This window comes from Prunus avium, chromosome 3, assembly GCF_965620075.1.
Source record: "Prunus avium chromosome 3, drPruAviu1.hap1.1, whole genome shotgun sequence".
Taxonomy (NCBI): domain Eukaryota; kingdom Viridiplantae; phylum Streptophyta; class Magnoliopsida; order Rosales; family Rosaceae; genus Prunus; species Prunus avium.
The window spans coordinates 34,513,611-34,524,542 of record NC_142286.1 but is presented as its reverse complement, the minus strand read 5'-3'; the positions used below and the strand labels follow the sequence as shown (position 1 = coordinate 34,524,542).

Genomic DNA, 10,932 nt, shown 5'->3' with positions numbered 1-10,932 from the left:
GAAGCCAAACTCTGTTATATTGGTGGAGTATTTAGATTTTCATCCTTAGACTAATGGTTTTTAAATTCAACTTAAGAGTACTCACGCATGAGTAGGTGATTGACTTTCCCAAACACGGTGAAGTAATTCTTTGAAGACCAATTCACTACAAGTCTCTGCAATATTAATAGTGATCCAGAAGAAAATACCAAAATTCTGTCCTCGAACAAATTATAATTGGGAATTTATGCCTCTTAATTAGTTCATAATTGCAGAGAATGCCTGGTTTTGGATCACATTACTGACTGTTAGGGTTCATTTTGTTACCTAGGCATCAGTTTTCTCACTCACTCACATTATTGTTTTACTTTCAGTGTTTTTAAACTTGTAATCCCATGAAATGTTTGGCAACTTGGCAATAAGTTAGGTGAACACAATCCGCTACCTAAAAAGAAAACTATATTATACAGCCAAGACTGTTCAGGAATCTAAGAAGAACAGAGTGTTGTTCATGTCAATAAGTGGACCATTTTATTCAATTCTCTACTTTTACTGTTTTTTTTGTGGCAAGTCAACAACAACTACACTTGACTTTTTATATCTCAACAGTGAGTAACTATTATTCTTTGTTTCATTAGTTGACTGGTTTATATGACAGAAGTATTTTAATCTTCTAGAATCTATTTGTAGATAAATTACCATGGTGATGATGATAATGATGATGGATGCTTGAACAAACAGAAAAGCAAATATGTTCAGCTTTCATTCACCCTCATATTTCCCTATTCATGCAGAAAATATGCTTGCCAGCTTGCACTCCAGAATGCCCCAAAATGTGAGAGTGACTGGGGAAAATGACTTAACCTTGAAATCCTATCTTGTACCAAGAGCACTACATGAAATAAACAGGGACATTTCATTAAAAGAAAAAGTTACTCAACAGAAATTCTCTTTCTGTAACTGTACAACCAAAGATTTCCTCAATCTTTGCAAGTGAAACAACTTGCTTTTCACCTTTAGTTATCCAGCAAAGAAAGAAAAATCTGTTGCAAACACAAAAACCCCTTCCCTTGCGCTATACAGAGATGAGATAATACTTAAAAACTAATGGAATAAAATGCTCAACTTCTATCATGAACAGAGTTTGGGCACAGATCTTGTATGACTGTGGCTTGATGCTTTTGATTTTGTAAACTTTGCCATTTGAGTTTGCATTTTCTTGCACAGTTTCTCCAATTCCATTACCCTGCACTGCATGCCTTGCAAATGTGCTCTAAGTTTCTCATTGTCAGCTGAGAGATTGAGTTTACCGGCATAAAGCACAAGTTGTTCATTGGCATCGAATTTCCTTCCCCCATTTCCAACCTCGCTGGCACTACAAGGGGAGTCAGCGTAGGACTTAGAATTGTTGGTTGCATGGAGTAAGCTTTTAAGCTTCAATTGCTGAGAGAGGAGAGCTTGGACTGCTACTTTTGATGGAAAGTTTTTATTCTGAGACAGGTGTATGCAAGTCTGTGATGAGAGCTTCTCATAGTTCAACACACAACAAATTTTCATCTTTTCTTCTTCTGACAATCCTGCATGCACCTATGACCAAGCAGATTCAATGCATAAACAACCTCATACAAATAATCTTCAAAATCAAAAGAGTCTCAATGTTTTAAGATCTTTTAATAATGTCCTATTTGAATGCACGGATCATATGCTACTAGATCAAAACTTAACAAGAATAAAGGTTATGAAACAGAGTAGAGTGCAGATCAAACCCACAATATGCTTTCTCATGTACATGGCAAAAATACATGCAATAGATAGCTTTAAAAAAATTCTTTGATATAAATGCAATACCTCTATATACATGTCCATGGCATGGTAAAGTTCATCATAGGAGTCTCTGGCAGAATCCGGCATCACCATGGCTAAAGCCACAAACTTCGAAGGCTTCAAACAAGGATCTGGGGCTACTTCTGCCATATACAAATCCAACAAGGCAGCAACTCTCCTCAATCGCGTGGGCGATGCTTGACAGATTCCTCCACTCAGAAATGATTTCAACAACCTTAGAACAAGATTGACATCATACAAGTAATTGATCCCGCGTGGGGATGGAACAAGCAAATTGTCTAATATTGCTTGATCGAGCTGTGAACCAATCATGCTCTCCAACTTATTCCTGCTACTTTTGTTTATATTCAAATTCAGAGCAACTCGAAGAATCCCAAATAAACTCTTGCAAGAAACACAGCTCTGATCAAGAATATAGAGCATATCAATGACTCTTTCCACAATGGTGCGCTTGGCATCAGATTTGGCAGTGTAAAACTTCGATTTCTGGTAATAAAAGAGGAACCTGCTAATGATAACATGATCAAGTTTTCGAGAAATCATGGACTTGACCAGCATTTCAACCAAATTTGGACCTAAAACTAGAAGATCCTCAAACCACCAGGTTGCCCGAGATGAGCTGGTTTTCAAACTCTCAGTGCTTCGAGTGTCACATGAAAACCGAATACCAGAGCTATCTGGGGATGAAGTGGAAGGACAAGGACTCGCTTCGCTTGTCAAAGGCAATCTTGCAACAAGGGTATCCAAGCATTTCTCGAGTAGGCTCAGAGAATTAGCAGCTGGAAGTAAATCTTGGCACTGCTTCAAAGCCATTAAAAGCTCAGACCATGTCCAATATCTGATCGCTTCAAATGATTTCTCTGCTTTTTCCAATAAATTATGTGTTCCAGTGACAGAATTGTTCATTTCCATGAACTGTGCAGCACAATATAGGAGGGAAATATTGGAAGGAGTTATGTCGGTGCTGCCATGGTTGTAGCAGAACCTTGAAATTAGCTCAAAACTCTCTGCTCCTCCTGGAAAGTCATGCAATACCACTTTAAGATTTCTTGAGTTAGCTTTTGATTTGCCAAGTAATTTGCTCAATTTGCCAGAGTAGGAAGCAATAATTTTCTGCAGAAATGATCATGAAAACACAGAGTTAAAGGAGGAAGGGACATTATCTTTTAAAAAATTAATACTCCTTCGCTCAAAAGAGACAATCATTGTCACTTAGAGAGCTACTAAATTACTGGAAACAATGTTATGCAAGATTTAGGCTTCTAACTTGCAGGTACTGAAGAAATTTTGTAAGGACAGAACCCCCCAACAAATTCCAGAATGGAGAGGAGGAACCCACCAAAAGAATGACCTCATTGAATTGGGAAAAAAAAGATAAATAAAAAGTGGGAATCTACACCAGAAGCTGCCAAAGAATGGAGAGAGGTCGTTATAGGCAATAAATTGTGGTACGGGCAATTCCAAAAAGATTTATGCTGATCAACCCAGCAAAGAAGGGCACAAAATTGTAATAAGTGCCCATGAAAGTAACTCTTAGTACATCTCAAAAGGGTTACTTTCATGGCACTTATTAACGGGAGAGCCCCATAAACACCAGCAATAAATGAGAGAATGAAGCAAAAGAAAAAGGCCTGCCAAATCAACGTGCAATTTGTGAATTAAATAGACAGAACAGAAGAACAAAAGCTAAGGTAGCCATGAGTCCATGACCCACATCAATGCAAATTAGGTGTGAATTAAATTGGTGGACGGAAAAGGAAAAATCTTTCTAATTCATCAGTCATGATGGAGGACATGGAAAGCAACCAAAGAAAAATTACCAGAGCATGCACGAAATGTAGAAAGATAATCAGTAAAACTTCACAATTCAAGCACAAGACTCTATAACAATAAGAGAGAGAGAGAGAGAGAGAGAGAACAACCAATTATTGGCAAGCAATAAAGGATCTCAGTCTCTCAGGCCTGTCATGATTTACTGAACTGACAATACAGAGAGGAGAATCCACTTCCAGTACAAGGAGAGTAAACAAAATTAAACACAAAGAAATGGTGGAATAAGATCACCATTTGGACAGAAGAAAAAGAAATGGGGTTGCTACTACTTGCAAGTACAGAATTACCTTGTCCACCATGAAAGACTCTTCCCCATTGACATCAACTTCAAGATCACAATGAACCTCCATTACCCAAATGATTAAAAAACCAAATATGAACAAAAACCCACTTCAAATCAAGAGTCTTTTTTTGGGAACTGCAATCAGAAAAGCAAAAGAAGTAATTTTTAACGGTGCAACGAAGACAGAGAGGTGAGGAGGCCAAACGGGGAGTAGAGAGGAGGAGGTAGAGGACACAAATCCATATTCTGAAATGGGAAAGAAGACAAAGGGAAAGAGGTTAAGGACTTTGGTTAATGCAAATTGACACCATTGGTTCAGGCGGAAGCAATGTGGTTCTCAACTGGGATATAGAGGACAAGCTTCTAAAGAGTGAGAACTGGGAATTAAACAAAGAGTGCAAAGACAGAAAAGTATGATATATAATATTTGACTATGAACCCCAGTGAGAGAGAGAGAGCAGTTGAAGTGTGTGTTACTAATACTATATATTTAGACCACTGGCCACATTCTGACATTCCCAGAGAAAATACATCTAAGCTTAGAAAATTAATTATGAAAACCCCAAAAGCATATTAGTGAATAATAATAATATTAATGTGTGATATTCTTGTGAGGGAGACCATTTTAAAGCTTGGAAGTGAAGCTTTGTTGCTGGCTTTCCCTGCCTTTGTTTGGTTGGTTGTTCCACGTTCATCGCTGCAAGTCTCTGTATGTCTGCAGTGCACCCATTGCCTTCCCCTCCCCTATCCATTACTTTATTTATTTCTTCCCTCCCTGGCAAGGATTGTTACATTGACCGAAATGCCCATCTAGACCATTTCAGATTTTCTTTTCAATTATTTATTTTGTTTCGTTGGTTGAGTACTATTTGGACGTTTGCTATTAGGACGTGGCTTTGGAGGACCCCACTTCTGTCACGTGGGTCCCACCAACAGATCCGACTCTCTGCCAGACAAATGGTTCCCTCATTTCTTCTCATGAACCATTTGTGATTTCCTTCTACAACGTTACAGGAAAACGCAACACAAGTACACTGTACATCACAACTTTTATCTCCGTTACTTTTTGACAAAATTTATGTGACACATTATTTAAAAACACAACAATATGGTACACCCAATTGATGTGACACATTAACTATTTTCATATAGAATGAGTTTTACTTTGGTTTTGTTTTGGATTTAAGGACTTATGTTATGTGAAAGTTGAGATAACTCTAGTTATTTCTCGGATTTTTCATATATAAGGATGTTTTATAAGTCGAGAGTAAAAAGTTAAGAGAGATGCTACTCTCTCCTTTTCTCTCAACCCTTGTTCTTTTTCTTTTCCTTTCTTCTTGGTCTTTGGTTCCAGGGATTTTCCCTGGAACCAACCCCTTCGGCTAATAAACTGAGCGACTCTCTCCCCCGTCATGTTGTAGAGAGATTTTCCTCCCCAGTTTTATGTTGGGTTTTGCTTCTTTCTAGTTTGTGATGGGTTTTGTTTCTTCCCAATCCCTTTTTATTGGCTTTTAAAGATCCTTTATGTTGCGGAGGTAGAGTTGTAAGATCTTGACGGATGTTTCAGACTTGGTGCAGTGAGATCATGTGGGATGCTAGAGGTGTTGTGGTATTCTTTGGGCAAATGGATGTTGAGTGGTAAGGCCCTTTCACTTTTGGTGCTTCTGGTTCTTTGTTCATGCAGAATAAGTTATTCTCATGGTCTCTTTGTCGCACTAGTGCTGTAAGGAGTCTTCTTGATCCTCTATATGTCAACTCTAAGTGAGCTAGGCTTGATTTTGTAATATTTATTACTCACTATCTTGTTGGATTTAATGTTCCCGATTTATTGTACGCAAGAACCTCCATTTGGAGTGTTTTCTTCTTGTACATCTCTTGTATTTACCCATTTGTTATTTAAATTATGATTGCTCTCAAAAAAGAAAAAGTTAAGAGAGATGATTGGGCATTGTTCATCTCATAAAATTGTCTTTCAACATTACAACTTTGTTGTGTGTGTTAATACTCTTTCCACCACATCACAAGTTACAACTTAATTAAATTCATTTTGTAGCTGACCCCAAAAAAAATATATTTACACTCATGTTGTAGGATCAATACAGCCCAAGCTTATTAGCTAGAGCCTTAAGCCCAGACTTATTTTAGGTTTCAATTGAGCCCAAACTATTCACATTGCATGCTACTCAATCTTGGGCTTTTTCTTAAAGTCACTACCAGCTCAATAGGCCCAAGCTTCGGAAATTAAATATTACGTTTCATATAGATATCTGACAATGTAAACACCAACAATCCGACCTTAGCTCAGTTGGTAGAGCGGAGGACTGTAGTGGGTTATGTGCTCTCAGCCATCCTTAGGTCGCTGGTTCGAATCCGGCAGGTCGGATTTATAAATTTTCAATTTCCTTTTTTTCTCAACGGCCAAACTTTTCTGTTCATACTATAAACTCCATTGAAGCCCTGCAATTAATTGAGAAATTAAATGCTTAATTTGAGACAAAACAATAATTACCGCGATCAAGAAAAAGATGACAACTCATGAAATTAAAGGCAATGTGGTCCTTGTTATATATTTAACTTTTTCATACTTCAACTTTGATACACTATTTCCTTGGGATGCGTGCAGGCATGTTTCTGTGTTGCTAGATTTACCCATAAAATTGAAGCTCTAAGGTTTGGACAAAGAATAATATGGTCGCCTTTAACATATAAGTTGATCTTATGGAACAAAAGCCTAGTTACTAATTTGAGTACGAAAATGAACTAGCTATTCATCGAGTTATTGCTTTCAAGCTTTCACTTCTACATCGTGTTACTTAAAATGACGAGTGGTGAAAGAGTATAATGGGAATTTGAACTCACAACTACTTGGGATTACACCAAAGACCTGGGTCAATCCAACTAACATCTCATTGGTAACTACATATTAATTTCAAGTGAAAAAATTGTAACACCCTAATAACCAATTAGAACCTAACAAGTGGCTAATTAAGGGTTTTTTTTTCTCCAAATATGTTTTCTAAGGGGTTTTGTATAAAATGCCATGTTAGAATGGGTCTATTTATGAAAATCCCTAGACTTTCTGATGTGTTTCCATAATTGAATTTTATGGGTAAACCTTAGAATTAAGATAGTATTGATTGTCAAATATACTTGAAGCAAGCCTTCACATTCGCAAACATTGCCCTCGAAATCGAGGTGCTATAATTTGGTATGAAGGTTGCATGGTAAAATATTCGGATGAAAGTTTCCCTACTAAAAGTCATATACAATTAGTGCGGTTTTTCTGACTAGTACCAAATTCGTTAATTCTTCTCATTTTTGCATAATGCAAAAAAAATAATGAATTGTTGACCAACTTATGTAAAATGGCTCCTACAAATCCACGTTCATATGTTTATGGAGAGCTATGAGTTGGTGTACCAAACGGAGATGCAATATACTAGAAACTTCATTGAAGTTGCTGCAATTAATTGAATACAAATTAAAGGATTAAATTGAGACAAAACAATAAGATTACAACTAGTGTAGTGGTTCGGAGCAATTGCTCTCTCAAAAAAGATCGTGAGTTCGAATCCTAACATCCGAAACAAAAAGATGACGACTCATGAAATTAAAGGCAATGTGGGCCTTGTTATATGTTTCTCTTTTCATGCTCGACAATTGATACACTGTTTCGTTGGTATGTGCGCATGCATGCTTCTGTTCCTAGATTTACCCTAAAATTCAAGCTCTAAGGTTGGGCCAAGAATAAAACACAATCCGAAACATAGAAAATATATATATATATATATATCCATGTCTGTAAAGATGCCTTTAACAGATAAGTTGATCTTATGGAACAAAAGCCAAGTTACTAATTTGAGTAAGAAAAAGAAGTAGCTTTCAAGATTCCACTCGTACATATTGTCACTTAAACTGTTGCCAAAACAAGAAATTATTAAGGGAATAGTTACTCTTATGATTAAAGAAAGGGCTAAACAAAAGTTAAATTTCACAGAACTGATCATGGAACAAAAGCCTGCACGTACGTACAGATGGGAAAAACATTAAAGTACTATAGACTTTGTCCCATACAAAAACAGCAGACAACAATATATCCATTCTCACTCTCTCTCCTCTTTCTTGCCTTTCATGTGATGGATCACAGCAGCTATAGCTTCAATACAAAGTGCTCGTGAAAAAATCATTTTTCCACAAAATGGCTGCCGTTTTCCTTTTTGTCTGGTGCTCATTTGCAGCTTTTTGACGAAGAGAAAAAAGCAACCAGATAAGCTTTTGTCATTGCCTCTCGATCACCTGGATCACTCCCCCCAATCCCCATATGGTAGGTCCAAATTCATAACTTCACTTTGCATGAACAACTTTTTTTTTTCTTTTTTCAAGCCAATTAATCCTCCATTAACAACCCATTTGGATTTGGCCCATTTGCAACCCAAGCTGTGGCAAAAACTGAGTTGTGCCCTTTCCAAGTGAGCACCAACATATCTTCTTCACGCTTCATGCCCCAACCACTAGCATGTTCATCTAGCAAGCCCTTCACTTCCTTTACAGTCTCTTCACAAAACGGGGCGCTTAAGAAACCAACGTTCCTTATTCTTTGTGACATTGCAACGCCTGTCTCTAACCTCTCTATTCTTTGGTGCCCTTCAAATCCAATAATGTTTTCAATTTTGTGACCAACATCAGATTCATAATCCATCCTTTGGGCGCTGTCTTTGGGCAAGAAAGTCTCCAAGGAGTCAAAGGGTATCCACATGTAATTAAAGCAAGTGGTTATTCTTGAGCTAAGACTTGGTGCACTAAGATCAGAATCTTCATCCACCACAACTATGATCCTAGGGTTAAGGGATCTAATCATGTTAAGGAAAGTGTTGCGCATAGAGCCATCTTGATGACTCGGGCTACCGCCACGTGGGTCATCGGAGAGATAGCGCAACCAATTTTGACAATTTACAACCAAAACCTCATCATCCCGGAGGTCTAGGGGAGAAGGATTTAATTGAGTACTCAATAGCAATTCCAAAGAAGATGAGTTTTCAATCACGTTGAATTCAAAAGGGACATCTCTAAACCTAGAGAAATTCCCCAAACGAAGACCAACTTCTTCGCTTGACACATTGAGCAAAGGAGGAACTTGTGGCCTCCAATTGGGAACAGTGACTCGAAGCAAAGGAGGCCCCTCAGGCCTTTTGGCTAATGCATCTATTAAAGTAGGCCATTGCATACAATGAGTGATGCTAAAATCTAAGATATGGACTTTTGGGCACCCTTGAATTGCCTTAAAAATAGCACTATTTGATGCACAATATCCAAAACGATGCCATGGGATTAGATCAACATACCCGGCTAGCTCGGTCACCGACATCAACCTAGTTGGGATCGTACTACTACTAGTGCTTCCATTGAAATTCATAGGTGTAGGGCAAACCTTGGAGGCTCTTGAAATCAATGCCCTCAAGATCCATGAGGTCAACCTTTGGTTAGGGTCACCAACAGAAGAAGCAACATTATTGAGCACCCACATCACTTGTTGGGCCAAGGTTACATCGTTGCTCTCTAGGGCACTTGCACAGTGAAGTAAGAGCTTCTCTATACATGCTCCGTCAAGGCTTCCAAGACAACCTTTGAGTGCGCCGGTCAGCGAAGGGCCCTGAGAGGTGTTGAAGATAGTAGTAGGATTTTGTAGAGAAATGGAGGTGGTGCTTCCTCTAACTTCAGTTTTCATGGCTGTGATTATTGGAAATATGTGGGGGAAAAGAAGGAGCTTCAGGGAGGAGGAGGATGAGGAAGAGGAGGAGGAGGAGGAGGGAGAGGAAAGGGACAGTTGGGTGCTGGACACGCGTCCTGTGAAGATTGGTGGATGGGATTGAAGAGCTAGGGTTTTATCTGTTGGTATGTGAGTTTCTAGAGGTTCAAGAGATATATGAGGCCTTGGGTTAATGGAAATCTGTCTACGGCTTTTGTGTGTTAGATGTGTTTCTGTCTATGAAACATGCACGGAGTTGAGAGCTATCTGCTCCTTGAGCCATATATATACTAGAGAGAGCCTATACATAAATATGGTATATATACACAATACGAACTTTCAGATTGATAATAAAATGACAAGAATGCATTGATAATTAGTTGCACGTATGATGAATATTATATACTTCCACATTTCTCTTGAAATATCCGGACCAATTATTTAATAATTAAGTGGCATCCCTACGAAAAGGGGAATTAAAGGTATATGAACTAAGGAAAATGCTAGGTTTACCATATTTTTCATACCACATTCATACCACTTCTCTAATAGAGGTGGGTTCCATTATATTGGTGGGCTCCACCTCTATTAGAGAGATGATATGAATGTGGTAAGCCTAGCATTACCCATGAAGTAATATAGAGTGATGGGGAGGTCTCTAAGTAAGAACTATAGGTATCAACATGGTAATGTCATTAACTATGTTTTCGTCTACTGATATTTTGTTACACTTCATTGAAAGATGTATCAAATTCGAATGTGTTAATTAGTTAATGAAAATTTATGATAGCAAAACATATGAGATGAGGTAAAGCGATACACATCGTAAATCATTGATATCGTTAATTAACACCATTAAAAACCAAGTAAACCCATTTGAATATTCAAAATTGCGTTGTTCTTTTGTTCTTATTTTTTTACTCAATTCCCAGTACTCAGACTAGAAGAATCTAGCACTTCAATTCTCATAGACGGAGCTCAGCTAAGGCTAGCTCCAAGCAAATTTGGCATATTGCTAATTACTTAGCACCTCTCATTATCTAAGAGACTAGCAATTGTGGGAGGTGTTGAAGAGAGTAAAGGGTAGGTTAAAGAAGCTGTCTTCGCCGGCCAGTGTTTTGTCGAATTTGCACTCATGCAATACGATTTAAGACAAAACCACAACACTAATTTAATCAGCATGGATTTCCCTTTGAGTTTTGTGATGGTTACCCATCCTTTGCACTTGGTTTCTTGTGCCACGTGA

General features: G+C 38.0%; 1 protein-coding gene, 1 non-coding gene and 1 pseudogene across 4 annotated transcripts; 1 reads left to right on the top strand and 2 right to left on the bottom strand.

Moving 5' to 3' along the window:
• Positions 1-876: 876 nt before the first annotated feature.
• LOC110754487 (Phototropic-responsive NPH3 family protein) lies at positions 877-4,654 on the bottom strand. 3 transcript variants are annotated; one of them, XM_021955560.2, is made up of 3 exons: positions 3,945-4,654; positions 1,828-2,937; positions 877-1,566 (listed from the first exon to the last, which is right to left on the bottom strand). In XM_021955560.2, the coding sequence occupies exons 1-3, from the start codon at positions 4,005-4,007 to the stop codon at positions 1,111-1,113; spliced, it is 1,629 nt and encodes a 542-aa protein (XP_021811252.1). In that variant the 5' UTR covers positions 4,008-4,654; the 3' UTR covers positions 877-1,110. The 3 variants fall into 3 exon arrangements, with proteins under 3 accessions (XP_021811252.1, XP_088105966.1, XP_088105965.1); XM_088249840.1 differs by lacking the exon at positions 3,945-4,654 and adding an exon at positions 3,747-3,912; XM_088249839.1 differs by lacking the exon at positions 3,945-4,654 and adding an exon at positions 3,164-3,684.
• A 1,576-nt stretch (positions 4,655-6,230) lies between these two features.
• TRNAY-GUA (transfer RNA tyrosine (anticodon GUA)) lies at positions 6,231-6,323 on the top strand. The gene is made up of 2 exons: positions 6,231-6,267; positions 6,288-6,323. It is a non-coding gene; the product is annotated as a tRNA-Tyr (tRNA).
• Positions 6,324-7,910: 1,587 nt separating this feature from the next.
• LOC110754466 (scarecrow-like protein 32 pseudogene) lies at positions 7,911-9,981 on the bottom strand (annotated as a pseudogene).
• Between the last annotated feature and the right edge of the window lie 951 nt (positions 9,982-10,932).

What these genes read in the sequence shown, in the direction of transcription:
- LOC110754487 (XM_021955560.2), bottom strand. Translation starts at nt 4,007, where the DNA reads ATGGAGGTTCATTGTGATCTTGAAGTTGATGTCAATGGGGAAGAGTCT. An exon ending in AGTCTTTCATGGTGGACAAG is followed by an intron (nt 2,938 to 3,944) that starts GTAATTCTGTAC and finishes TCATTTCTGCAG; the next exon opens with AAAATTATTGCTTCCTACTC. An exon ending in CCATGGACATGTATATAGAG is followed by an intron (nt 1,567 to 1,827) that starts GTATTGCATTTA and finishes GCTTGGTCATAG; the next exon opens with GTGCATGCAGGATTGTCAGA.